The 14,546-nt window shown below is 36.5% G+C and overlaps 1 protein-coding gene across 2 annotated transcripts; it reads right to left on the reverse strand.

Annotated features, from left to right (window-relative positions):
- Positions 1-1,705: 1,705 nt before the first annotated feature.
- On the reverse strand, positions 1,706-12,102 carry LOC149842900 (transcription factor bHLH128-like). 2 transcript variants are annotated; one of them, XM_089999509.1, is made up of 6 exons: positions 11,184-12,102; positions 7,860-8,212; positions 6,746-6,877; positions 6,536-6,601; positions 4,846-4,914; positions 1,706-2,318 (listed from the first exon to the last, which is right to left on the reverse strand). In XM_089999509.1, exons 1-6 carry the CDS (start codon positions 11,701-11,703, stop codon positions 2,259-2,261), a joined length of 1,200 nt encoding a protein of 399 aa, XP_089855635.1. In that variant the 5' UTR covers positions 11,704-12,102; the 3' UTR covers positions 1,706-2,258. The 2 variants fall into 2 exon arrangements, 1 of the variants encoding a protein (XP_089855635.1); XR_016430827.1 differs by having other exon boundaries at positions 1,965-2,318; positions 6,680-6,877; positions 11,184-12,044.
- Positions 12,103-14,546: the final 2,444 nt, after the last annotated feature.

The following is a 14,546-nucleotide window of genomic DNA, read 5'->3' on the forward strand; positions in this document are numbered from 1 at the left end:
GTATTTTAAAGAGGTAAAAAAAAGGTTGATATTATACTAAAATTCGATGATAATTTACATTTCTAGATCAAATCAATTTGAAAAAACACGTGTTTCTAAGTAAATAAGCAATGATAAATACATCCAACAGTTCAGGTCGAGCAAAAAGCACTTCAAAGTATGAATTTTAGACTGTCCTAATGGGACCTCACAAAAACCGGTAAGGTCATCCCCCTTCTCACATATACATATATAGGGAAGGAACATTTGGTAATGGCACTATTACATACAAACACTTCCGGATCTCTATGTGCAAGTTGTTTTGATCTGATCAGAATTCATTGATGGATTAAAAACGTTCAAAATAGTGGGAACCAGCCTTTGGTTAATGTTATATCAATGAAAAAACACAATTTTATGACTACATTGTAGGCTGTCGATGTTTGAAGCCTAAGGTTAGTCTCATGAAAAAACAAAAATGAAAAAAATGAAAAAGAAGACACTTTGCTCACGTAGCCATTACCAATATATATATATATATATATATATATATATATATATATATATATATATATATATATATATATATATATATATATATATCCCTTAGTAAAAAACTGTAATATTTTATTTTTAATGTTTTTTTCACATTTAACCCTCCATATGTGATCTACTTGTTTGGGTTAGTAGAAATCGGTATTTGAATCCATGTTATTCCAACATGTATGTAAGTTGTAACAAAGTTTCAACCCTCATAAAAAGGTATGTTTACGTCAAAGAAACTACAATCCAAGGGTCATACCATTTTGACTGCACTGAACACATTAATGGGTCAAATTTGGTCAAAACAACCTCACTCTATGAGTTCCAAATAGGGGGTTATATATATATATATATATATATATATATATATATATATATATATATAGAGAGAGAGAGAGAGAGAGAGAGAGATAGAGATAGAGAGAGAGAGAGAGATCAGTATATGCTAAATGAGTTTTAAAGGATTTTTCATTTTATTTCTAAATTTTGACTATACAGATGTGATCTGTACTTGATTTTATAGTGATCAAGTGTTCGATTCCTCACACATGGGTGGGTTTTTATATCAAAAAATCAACGATCCAAAATCTTTGTAAAATTTTGAGGATTCAAATATCATTTTTTTTATCAAAAACACATGATCCAGGCGTTGATTCCTCTTAAATTGACCATGCCCAACACATTTATGGGGTTGGAACTGCAAAAAAAACACCAGAAGAGCAGAAAACCCCATTTAGCACGTTTCATTTAGCATATTTCATTTAGCACTTAACTCTCTCTCTCTCTCTCTCTCTCTCTCTATATATATATATATATATATATATATAACCAAGGAAAATCTTGAATCAACTCTAAACTAAATGGCTTTTCTTCTTTCCCATGTAAAGGTAAGAATTTGCATGGGAATGAGAACGGATTTCTAAAAAAAACTGTCAGCTCAGCCCATGTGAAAGCTTTCATAGGGGGAGGTATTAATGGATTTACGCATAAACAAGTGGTAGGTGATGAAAAAACTGAGGCCTACTTGTTCCAGCATGACACTATCCCACCATGATGATTTGATGTTTGTTTCATTCATGGTGAAAAAGGATTACAACAGGGTTGTCAGCTCAGCGCTTTCCCATGTAAGTTGCATGAAACAAATGAGGCCTAATTATCCACACAGAGCAAAAGTACATTTGTCTGATAATAACCTCCAGGACGAATCCACATATAACATAATGATAAGATCATTACTGCTGAAACAACACATACAATTATAGTGGATTTGTTTCAGAATAACTACCATGCAGAATCCACTTACAACAAAACGATAAGATCATTACTGCTGAAACAACAGAAACCATACTAGTGGATTGGTTTCAGAATAACTACCACGCAGAATCCACTTACAACAAAATGACACGATCATTACTGCTGGAACAACAGCTACCATCAAATAGTGGCTTTCTTCTCAATAGCTATTGTAATTAGTAATCACGAAAAATACCGGCCTTGTGTACGGACACATTCGTGATAGTGCACAACCAATAATGGTTTACACGAGCCAAAATTCTTAGAGAGAGACCGCCAGAATCAAGAAACAAGATTAGATCCATGTATGTACACACAAAAAAACAGTTGCCTTTGCCATAAATCCATTTCTGTCATGGTCAGACAAACTTCATCTTATCCAACTCTCCACATTGTTGAATATGGTAAGAAACCAAGTTTGATTCTTGCTTGTCATGTAGTTCCTATGATTTTGTTTCTTGCTTGATTGAGCAGGTGCAATTAGCACGTTCTTGTGTGAGTTTCTACAATCATCAAGTAGTTATACTTAGAATAAAGTTAGGAGATGCTTAGAACATAAGATCTTCACTTATCAAACAAAAAAAACATCAACTGAAGATGGGCTCAAAGGTCTATTATCTTGTTGGGTATTCATTAAGCTGTTAATATGCTCATTGAGGAAGCGATCAAAGAAAAGATACTGAGACTTGCTTAAACCATCTTGATTGAATAAATGATTTGTTCATTCACATTATATGACAAAATTAGGAGCACTGTATGTTTTCCTTTTTAAGTTTTTATTACCTACCTTCTGTTCGAAATTATTAGATAATCAATATCATTAGTTCTTGCTAAATAATTCCAAATACCATGGTGTTAGAACAAAGAAAAACCATAATCTATGAATAGTTTAAGATATTGTAAAAGAATGTATGAAATACAGATAATAACTGGATTGCTAAGACTGTGTGTCAGAAGGACTACATTTATGCACCTGTATCATATATACTAGTTATGTTCAAAGCTTGATAAAAATGGCTGCATCCATGCTACATGCTACATTTAATGGGTTGTGTAACACAGAAACAATGATCCATATGCAATTTGAAGGATGTAAACTGGAAGTTTTGTTTATCTGAAAGAGTTTAGAATGAATAAATACCACTAAGTTCAGCGAGATCTTGAAAGATGCTTTAGAAGAAACTAATCTTTGTTACTCCTGCCAAAGAAAAGCCCTTGTGGGCATATGGTAATTTTCTACATGCGTTAAGGAGCCTACAATCTTTGGAAACACCATTCATGAAAGAAGATGGTCATAAATCTAGTGCAGCATATTCACTTACTAATATTTTCCAGCAACAATCAGAATTTTTGTTTTAATTGAAGTATTTGTTACATAGCTTTCATCACATACAGTTATGACTATAGCTAGTAATTACCACCACTGCAGCATATTTCTATCCTTGCAAAACCAATTTTTTGTGTGATATTTTAAAAATGGATTTGATTTCATCCAAGAAAGAACATGTTATCTCAACAATAAAAAATATTCTACATAAAGTACAAAGCAAGTGCAATAGGTAGTTCTATCCCAAGTTAGTCAATGTTGAAATAATGAGAAAAATAGCAAAATGGTTACTACAAAAAGAAAAAAAGAAACCACTTCAATCATAACATGAAGACTCAATTTTTTTATTCAAAGCTTAGCTGAGTCCAATGGTGTGAAAACCATATCATATCACATGGTACAATAAGATTGTAGGTGAATATGATATTGTAAATGCAACATCAGTACCCCCTCCCCCCGGAATATCATACCACACCATAAGGTACAGCTAATTTGAAACTTTTCAGACAATCTTCTTTCTATTTTAAACAAGGCCTTTTTAATTCTGTTAATGTCCTACTGACTCTATTCCAAAACCAAGGAAAAAAAAGGTTAGTGATATGTAGGACCAGACGTAGAGGCAGTAAAAGGAAAGAAAATAGTGCCAGGGAAGACATTATTTCTATTTTTCTGGAGGCTAAATATTGATCAAAGCAATCATGAAGAGACATTGAATCTTTCTTTGTGATTTGACATATTGTACTTTATATTTATGAAATCATATGCTACTCTTTATGTGAAATAATTGAATGGTAAATAAAATTGTGGTGTTGTTTATTACTTTGTGTTGAACTTTTTGTCACATAACAGCTAAGTACTTAAGTAATTCTTATTGCAACATGTTTATGAACTATTCGATATTGATATCACATGTTAGTTATTATACTAGATATGTTCTATAAATCACACAACTGATTTTGCTTTTCTCCTTCACAATCAAAATTTTGAATTTTTATATTTTAATTTTTATTTCAAGATTTTGTTCAACATTTTAAAATTTTGAAGTGACTAATTGGAATCTTAGAAAGATTAATATATATAGGGTTTATATAACTTTAAAATATGTTAGCAATGTTCAACTGATTGAAATGTCCAAAACACCCTCAAAAAAAACAATAGCATTTTTTACATCATTAGCTTTGGGGTAAAAAAGTCTTTTCAAATTCTAATTACGTACAAATTGATAACTTTTGAAAAATGTTATGACTTTTCCTTGCCTCCAAAAGAAAAAACTCACTCTGCCCTAATGTTGTTGGACATTTTCAAATTTCATTGATTTGAAGGATATTTTGGTAATTTCAATAAACTGAGCACTGCTAATGTGAACACCCACGATGACACTTCATGAAAATAGCCAAACCTATGACAGACACAATTAACACTGTTTCCTTCATCTATTTCCTTTTATAATATTGATTATTGACCAAACCCTATAGGGTCCAGGTATTTTAATCTATTTGGCATAAGTTTGGCTATTTTCATGAAGTGTCTGCATGGATGTTCACATTAGTCTTGTGCCATCCGTAGACACATATGCTAAATGAAGTGTCTGTGTGGCATAGCTTACGAGACTCCATAGACTCATTTGGCTCATCTTGAGTCGTCATTCACAAATTGTTCTATATCGTTATCAAACCATACAAAACAAAAATAAATTCACATACCTGAACATCATTTTGAAGTGTGTTGATATAATGAACAGCCAAGTCTAACATGTCCGCAGTATTTGTTTGCTGCAAATACAGTAACAGAGTCAACAATACAAAAAAAGAGCCACTCATGAACAGTCTGACCTAAATCAAGTACACAGTACAAAGATGTTATTGTAAGTCTAGGTAAAACAAAAAAAGAACTTCATAACTGGAATAATAATTCATTCCTATGAACAAATACATGAAGTCCTACTGATGAAAGGCAGTTAGACAAATAAATGAGAGAGACAGAGAGTATCCATGAGTTGGGCTTCAATGTCTTAAACTTCTTGTAGCCATCTGATTAGTATATGTGGTATATAACATGAAAGATAAAATTAGCAATCGAAATATCCTTTTCCTTTGATTTCTAAAACTTTTTATTGATGTCCATGGATAAGAATGCAACCAGTTTAGAACAACTAGTGAATATGCTGTATACTTTTATCAGGTGATACAGAAATTCTTATCTTGCTGCTAACTTGAATCGATACAATATTGGGTTATTGCAAAATTAAACAGTAAAATAAAATAATAAATGTCTGTACCGCCTCTACATTTCTTTGGGTCGAGAGGAGACTTTTGCTATTCTAGATATATGAAATCCAGAATTTTGTCAAGATTACCTATAAAATCGACCTGGTTCTTCATGAAAAAAAAGGAAAAAGAAAAAGGTATTTCCCACCTTTGGATGCAAACTTGGCCTACTGTGACCTGTTCCTAAATAACAACTGAAGATCACTACTCTTCTTTGTCTTGTATCTACATGCATATGATTTGACGGTTAATAACAAGCACTTTGAACTTATCATGGCATATAGGGTTCTAATGGTCTCATGATTGCAGATGACTCAAATAAAGACAAAAAACAAAGACATAATTATCAAAAAATCCATCCATATGCATAAAGATCACACCATCATGTGCAAAGAGCAGTTAAATTATCCTACAATATCCACTTAATTTTCACTCATGTTTGAAACCCCCATCTCACAGGATTCATTAAACTTATTCGACTAGTTATGCCAAAAACAACGCTAACAATGAAACTATTACATCATAAATCCAGCATAAGGTGATATATCCTACAATGTAAGGGAGATCTGAACGGTATAGATCTAATTGTTCAAAGAATTCAGGAAGAGAATACCAATATAACATTCTATTATTAACTTTGCTTCATGTTTGATGCTTCACCATAGGGTAAGCTACACCATTACATGGTTACCTCACAAGCAGCCTGTTCATGAAAAAACATGCATTACAAGGATCATCTTTTCGACTAACAAGATCGCCAGTGATATCGAGTGCATGTTGATTGAAACATGACTTAGCATGTGCAAACATATATTTTCTTAAGGACCTTACGGCAGTGAGACCTTATAAAAAACATTAAACATTGTCATAAGTTCTGAGAGAGGGTTCATTAGGTGAGGCCGGTGAAAGGGAACAAACGTGAGTCTGAGAAGCCAACTGCTTTGTTCATTATCTTCATTAACTAGACTTAAAAGATAATATAAATATCCACAATAAAGGCTATTAAATGGCAATAAAGGAGATTAAGAAACAATGCATACATGACTAGAAAATAAATGGAAAGAACATTTATTCACTGCATACAGGTGAGAATGACAAAGCAATAATGCATAACGGTTGAAATTACCTTGTCCATATTGGGGACAAGCTCCTGTAACTTCCTCAGCTTTTCACTAATTCTTGTTCTTCTTTCCTAAATAGAAGAGGGAAAAAGTCACATTTGATGCACACAAGCACATGCAGATATGCACATGGATACATGAACACATACCAACATAGTCATACTAATAACGTGCATGAAACATATATGCCCTCAATTCTAATTATGATAACCAACCCTCTCGGCTATGCTTCGCGGGTGAGTCGCACAACCACGCTTGGCACGGATCTTGCATGGAATTGAATCTTGTTGTATTTGTAGAAACTTCTCCATAGAAACCATGTCCAGTGATGTCTTAGATAGCCCAAACTGAGGAAAGGTTTCAAACAGTGAGGTGTAAGGGAAAAACAAAGAAATAAAAAAGAATGAAGGTGGGCTACGCTACGCCAAAAAGTTAATACTCCTGAAACACAGTAAATAAATTTGTATACCTTGGTGGAATCTAGCATATCTTAACCAAACCCTTTGCATGGGCTCGTCATTGCACATGTATGGTTGGGAGAAGTTTACCTGTCTTATATAAGAGTTTTATCTGCCTTTGGTTCCATTGCTTGTGATTTCGTTTAGTTCAATAATACAGTGACAAAATGCCAACACTTAGCATGCTTAAGATTTTAAAAGTGCATCTAGCTGACTTTTATCCTCATATCTGAAACAACTTAGCAAGCAAATTTTAAAGATGAATGGACGTTTAACCCTATTTTGCTTTTACAAGATCTATATTGTCTTCAATCTTTTGATCAGTTGCAGATTCCCATGTCAACTTTCAGATTATCTTGAATCTTTTGATCAGTTGCAGATTTCCATGTCAATTTTCAGAATCCTGGTGATATGTTTAAGTATTGATTTTCTAGATGAATTACTTGTGTCTTCATGTGATGTCCAACTCCTAAAGAACTCTTGGTTCAAAAACTACATAAAAAGAAAAGAAAATGGAAAACTTAACTGATTATCCTGAAGCATAAACAGAGAAAATCTACCAAAACATCAAGAACTTTGGCAGATGAAGAGAAAGAAGCGGCATTTATCCCAAACACTAAAATAACTGCCTTCAAAAGATAGTAGTTTGAAGCAATGATAGTGGTAAACTTGAAAGCTTGGTTTGTTGGGCTAAATACACTGACAGAGCTACAAAAATATGTTAAGATGAAAAATTTGAAGATTGTTCATCACACAAGGTGGGAATTATGGATCTATTCCGGCGACATGGATATCACTAGCAGCCATCTTAGGCTAAAATTCATACAGAACAAAGAGGGAATAGTCACTTATATGGAACTGTGTTTTATACCTGTGGGTCAGTGAAGCCATGAATGGTATCCCCGTTCAAATCTCGAGCGCGTTTCCTAGGCGCAGTGCCGAAGACGATAGGATGTGTATCCCAGGAGCCCAGTGGAAAGCCACTGGAAATGTAGGACTTGGTATCATTGCCGGAGGCCAAGCTGCCATCATCGGAGCTGCTGTTTCCCGTTATGCTTTCACCAACATCCGCCATGCTAATATCAGATAACTGAGACATGAGTCCCTTGGGAGAATCCTGCCTTGAGAAGCTCAACTGAGACTTCAACCTCCTTTGTGGCACTCCATGTCCATTAGAGCAATTCTCCAAGTTAAAGTTTCCAATGCCACCAGCCAAAGAATACCCTGTGAATTCACACACACACACATGAGAGAGAGAGAGAGAAAACCATTACATGGAAAAAACCGAAAAAAGAATGATAGACTTTTCCGTATGAAATGAAAATTGATGTTGCCCTTCCAAGATATAGGGATATCAAGATTTTTCAGATATTTGAAATTAAACATATTTTTATGCCCTCACAAGAATATCAGGGGAAATACTAAAATTCCAAAAAATAAAGAAAATGTGTTTTATTGGCTTTTTAATTTCACATCAATTTCAAAAAAGAATTATTAATTGACACCTTTCTTCTATGACTTTTCCACTTTTATTTAATATGTTTTAAGCATGCTGGCATGATGGTTTTTCTGTTTTGTAATTTTCTTTTTTGAAAGGAACTAATAATTTCATAAAATATTGGAGAATTATTTTTTTACTTTTCAGAGAAGTGATTATTTCTGAAATATCTCGAGAAATACCTCACCATGAAATTTCACACACACACAGATTTTATATATATATATATATATATATATATATGTGTGTGTGTGTGTGTGTGTGTGTGTGTGTGTGTATGTGTCGAGAGAGAGAGAGAGAGAAGAGTCCATCATCAGTAGGGGTGGCAAAATCTGACCCGACCCGCCAACCCGCTTCTTAGCCGGGTTAGGGTTTGGCTTAAACGGGTTCGTGTCGTGGGTCGACCCGCCTAACCCGTTTATTAAACGGGTCGCGTTCGTGTTAGGGGTATGCCAACCCGCCAACCCGTTTGACCCGTTTAATAAACGGGTTAGGAGGGCGGGTCATTTCTGAGAAAAGTTTAATTATTTATGTTTATCTTGATGATTGTAAGACAACTTGGTGGATATGTTTGTAGTATGGTTGTAACTTGTAAGACAATTATGTTGATGTTGTCTTTATGTTTATGACTTTATGTTGAAGTTTTATGTTGATGTTTTATGTTAATGTTGGTAGTACAATTCCATATTGAGATCTACAGAAAAAAAGTATAATATGTACTTTTTTTGTGTTTCTAATTGTGTTATTCGGGTTAGACAGGTTATTCGGGTTACTCGGGTCGGTTATCGTGTCTATGTTATCGGGTTGACCCATTTAATAAATGGGTCGCCGTGTCGTGACAACCCGACCCGTTTATTAAACGGGTTAACTGTGTCGTGTCGGGTTACCCGTTTAATAAATGGGTCGTGTTCGTGTTTGCCACATCCGACCCATTTAATAAACGGGTCGTGTTCGTGTTGAGGTATTCTGACCCGCCAACCCTTTAACCCGACCCACCAACCCACCAACCCGCCGACCCGACCCGATTGCCACCCCTAATCATCAGTAGCTCATAATTAAAACTTAAAGTGTCATGATGCATTTGTAATAACATTTTCAACTTAAAACTTAGTTTTAATCTGCTTTTAATACTTTTGAAAGCCAAAAGGAAGGTGTACATAACTAGATACATGCATATACCCGTAATAGTTATCTACAAAGATAGATTACGACAGAGAAAGATAACAGGGGGGGACCACCTGACCAGGGAAGTAAAACTTTTATTTTGAGGTACAAGCAACTGCCCAACATATATTTATTTATTTTCTTCAAAAATATCGTTTGACATATCAAACTTATCCCAATAACCTCCCAACAAAATATCGAATATACAGTATATCAATCAAACAAAAGACAGGTTGGTGTGTCATAATCATAATTATAAATACAGCATAGGATATGCCAGCTTAGCAACTCTCAAATTGTTCAAGGTTATTTATTTTTTTCCAGTGGATTTTTTTTCTTAAAACATAAAAGAGAACAAGCGACATCTTTGTCATTTATCAAAAAGTAAGGTGTACATAAACAGGTTCATGCATACACCCATAAATGGCTATCATGAAAGCTGAGGTCATGACAGAGAAAGGTGGAAGAGGGGTACCAAGCAATTGAAAATGGGCCCTCATGTTGGGTGGGCTGAGGAGGCCGCCACGTGTGTGGCACACATGCACACATTAATTTCCCAAACTTCTCGTTCACACGCTTCATTACTAAAATGCCCATAATCAAAATCCAAAGACCAGCTAAAATAACAATAGGAAGGGTTGAAACATATACAAACCCATAGAGGGGTAACTTGGTCATTTAAAACAAACCAAGGTCAGAACCGTCATTCCAAATCCAAGGCCAACTTTGTCTTTGACCAATCATAGGCATTTTGGTCATTTTTGAAAAGGACAGCATCGAGTGAAAATGACAAATAGGTCCCCAGCCCCACACGCCTGTGCCTGGCTCGGGCATTCTGCAAAAAAATAAAAAAAACCTGTATCGTTTTCTGATAAAAACTATACATCTCTAATTTCAAGCATTGTCCACAAAGGTAATCCTATCTGCGTGCCTCCTATTTCCCCAAAAAACCAGGTCTAAACGTTCCCTTTTTTCCTAAAATTCACCTCCCTCTTCCTTCTTGATAATAAAAAAAATAAAAATTAAACAAGTAACAGTAATAAAAAAAATCCACAGTCCCCCTTACAACCGATTTAACATCACTCCATCAGAATAATGTCATAAGAATTAGATTGGTTGTGAACCCAAACGTCGGTGCTTTTATCATATTCTTTAAATTCTGAAATTAAATGAGATGACCAATATTTGTTATATGAACAGTGCCCCACACGCCTTGAAAGCCTGGGAAAAGTTCTGTACTAAAAAATATGAAAATTGATGAGAGGAACAGCCCCCCTCAAAACAAGAAAGAATTCACACCACCAAACAAACACCAACAGGTTCGGCAAAAGGGGGAAATAAAATCCACAACAATACTCAAAATAGAAGAAACCCCACCCAGAAATCTAGAAGAAAATAAGGAAAAACATGAAAGTAATTCCATATGCCAAACCCAAAAATAGCAACAAAAAAAAAAAACGAACCAACAAAACTGGTTATGTTCCTGCAAGGATCAATCAAATGATTGGGATGATACACATAAGAAGACAATACCATTTTCCAGGTGAAGATTGGATAAGAAGCCAGCAGGAGAACTACTGTGCCTTGTAAGAGAGCTCTTGAAATTGCTAGTTGTGGAGAAGTTCCCCATACCCACATGGCCTAAGGGGGAAAACCCACCACCACTGATACCACCACCACTATCGCCGCCGCTGCCTCCGCCACCACCACCACTGTGAAACACAATCTCAGAATCACAGTAGCCACTTCCGCCACCAAACCCCTTGCCCTTGTTCAGATACTCCTCCACCGGCGGCGGTGGTGGCCGGGCTTTGGGCCGGTCGGGATCAATCTCTTCGAGATCCGGCGCCGCTGAGGGAGGGGAGACGGTCACCCGGCAGCTAGACTCCGACGTCAGGCAGGAGGAGTCGCCGGAGAAGAACCTCCCCATCAAATTCTCCGCCGGCGGCGGCTGGAATTCGTCTCCCCCGCTGACCAGGCTCTCCAGGAACGAGCTTGGCGCCGACCTGTACCGCATCAGGCCGGTCGCCATCTGCGATTGGCTCGAATACATGGCTCCTCTCTAGCGAGAGACAGAGAGACTGAAGGGGTTCTAGAGAGAGAAAGATGGTTTCTTGCTGAGCTTTTTCAACGGGAGGGAATGAGGAGAGATACTCCCCATTAGAGCTGCGGAGAAACCAGCACGAATCCGAGAGAGAGAGAGAGAGAGAGAGAGAGAGAGAGAGAGATGTCTTTGGCGTGTGGTTGTCGACGGGGAGGAAATGAAGGAGGGGACAAAATTACTCCATTGGGGCTATAAAGCAACCCCAAGGGATTTTAGAGAGAATTTGGGGGTCTAGAGAGGCTGGATTTTTCTCTCTTATGAATGGCTAGAGAGAGAGAGAATTGCCTTCCATTTTTTTATCAATACACCATGATGGATAAAAAAATATTAATTCATATCCGTTCGGACCTAAGACATGAGTTTGATTAACCTGGTTCCGCTCCGGCTACATTTGGACCCACAAATAAATAGTAAGTAAATAGGACAGGGTCCAAAGACTACTATGGGCCAATTTATGCTATATCCACATATACAAACCCTAAATAATATTTGCTTCAAATATTTGATGTTGTGTATGTCAAAAGAAATCTTGAATTTGAGTTGGCCCACATATATGAGGACCTTTGATCCAGATTCAACCTGTAGGGTCCAGTGCAATCCAGATTTGGACCCACCTGAATCCAATCTGCTGGTTTACTACAAAATATATGATCATAGTGCTCATGTCACAGTTCATTTTTCCCCCATTTAATTAAAGGGATGATTGCGTTTTTTCTTAACTTCTTTATAATATAGTTTTTTTTTTTAGTAAGATGGGACTAAGTGCATTGGACAAGGATGGGTAGACATACATCTTGGGCACCACATTATTTAGTGGGTCATTACGCAATTAATTATTTTTTAAGCACCGCTTTGTCTTTTGCATACATTTAACAATTATTTCCATTTTTTTAATACTATAATTTTTTTAATCGCAACAAAACTACGTGATCTGATAGCCTTGACCACAACGATCAAGTCAAGTGAAGAGTCAAGGGCCATTTATGTCATCGTTACAGATCAGTATCGTGTCATCATCATACATTAAACAAAATATATATTATACATATATAAATAAATAAATAAGATATATATGTAGGCTGGGTTGAGTCAGCCCGCTTGAGGCCAGGCCAAAAGCTCGGTTCGAGTCGAGCTTGAGTCTGATTTATAAGCACGAAGTCCAGCCAGCTGCAGGCTGTGCCGGGCCAACCTAACCTACATGCTGCCCCGGCCTATTGCCCACCTCCAGCCCAGTTTTTTCTTTAATTATTTAAAAAACAAGTAAAATTAGTGCAAGAGTATTTTCGTTATTCGAGAAATTTGCGTCGCTTTTGTGTGACCGCTAGAGTGGTATGAATGTAGAATTTGTATATAATGAGAGGCATTTTAGTAATTTCCTTTTCATTTCTAGTTCAATGAATATTCGCAGCGAATGGACGTATTAAGAACACAAAAAATCACAGGAACCAATAAAAAAGCGCCAAGTAATATTGCTCATCACTTCAATGGTTATGCACGCAGAATGATGCTATTTAATACCGAAAGTATCCTTTGACGTTTACAATGACTAAAATACCCTTATCAGCCGTTGCGAGCCAGACGCACGTGATGAGAACTGGGCTCGGTCTTGGTCAACTTGTTTAAGAACTCTATGAACTAACTCAGTCCAGAAGGGTGTAAGCGAGAAACTCATTTGGTCAACGCATTCAGGTATCGACAACTGAGCTTGTATTAGGATGTTGACCTATCAAAATGAAGACCTATTGGTTCTCATTGCTAAGTCCATAATTGGTTTAGATTGAGACTCGATTGACCAAACCAAGATCATGGATAGGTCTACATGAGTTAACATAAGTCCAGTTCCGTAGAAGGCCATAGAATCACACTAGTCCTGTCCCAGTCATCAAACTTGGTTCACCAAGTCGTGAGTCAACCTAAGTCCAACATCGACATAAAGGGAACCCAAGACGAGTAAACTTGGTGGGGGCTTTTTAGTCAATATGAAAGTCCAAGCGCATCTTCGACTTTATGAGAAGCTCGAAAATTAGTTTACCTACTATTCATTACATGAGTGACGCACTCATATAACTCTTGTAAGTTGTCAAATCTTCCCGTCGAACTTTAAAAAAAGAAGCCGAAAATACTGAAAAAGATCCAGATTAGCAACCAGTAGACATATATGGCCATGGACCTCAAGTAGTCCCGAGTCGGTGTGCTCTCCTAACGACGTTAGATGACGTGGCACCAACTGCTAACCTCCGAACACGCTTCCTCGAGACGGCGTCAGCGTGAGGTAGACGGCGTATTTAACCAAGGAAAAACAAGTTTACGAAATTACCTCTGTAGAAAAGATACTTTACTAGTTACTACGTGCAATCCTGATTCTTGTGATGGAAAAAGCGTAGTGATATTTTTAGAAATTTTGTGAATACAAGACCTATTTCCGTAATTATCTCCGTATGTAGATGAGAAGCAAGTAAGGGTTGTCAACGAGCATGATTTACCCGAACCCTATCGGAACCAAACCCTAAGACCTGGGTCCGGACTCAAAGGTCCGATTAAAACATGGATCTGGGTATAGTTTGTGAAATTTTATACCAGACCTGCAGCCGACCCGAGTTTCCCATTAAGACCCATAATTTTTTAGTGTAAAAACAATAAATAAAAAAATATGTTTTTAACAGGTATGATTTGGGTTTGGTTCATGTAGTTCTTATTGGGTCCAGGTACAGTTTCCCATATAATGGATCCGATTAAACTCAGGCCCAAACCCGTTACCATACCCGAAAATCTGGTCCAAGACTGGTTTCATC

Source organism: Nuphar pumila, chromosome 3, assembly GCF_984573655.1.
Source record: "Nuphar pumila chromosome 3, dmNupPumi1.hap1.1, whole genome shotgun sequence".
In the NCBI taxonomy this organism is placed as follows: Eukaryota; Viridiplantae; Streptophyta; class Magnoliopsida; order Nymphaeales; family Nymphaeaceae; genus Nuphar; species Nuphar pumila.

What these genes read in the sequence shown, in the direction of transcription:
- LOC149842900 (XM_089999509.1), bottom strand. Translation starts at nt 11,703, where the DNA reads ATGTATTCGAGCCAATCGCAGATGGCGACCGGCCTGATGCGGTACAGG. An exon ending in ATGGCTTCACTGACCCACAG is followed by an intron (nt 6,878 to 7,859) that starts GTATAAAACACA and finishes ACCTTTCCTCAG; the next exon opens with TTTGGGCTATCTAAGACATC. An exon ending in CGCGAAGCATAGCCGAGAGG is followed by an intron (nt 6,602 to 6,745) that starts GTTGGTTATCAT and finishes TCTTCTATTTAG; the next exon opens with GAAAGAAGAACAAGAATTAG.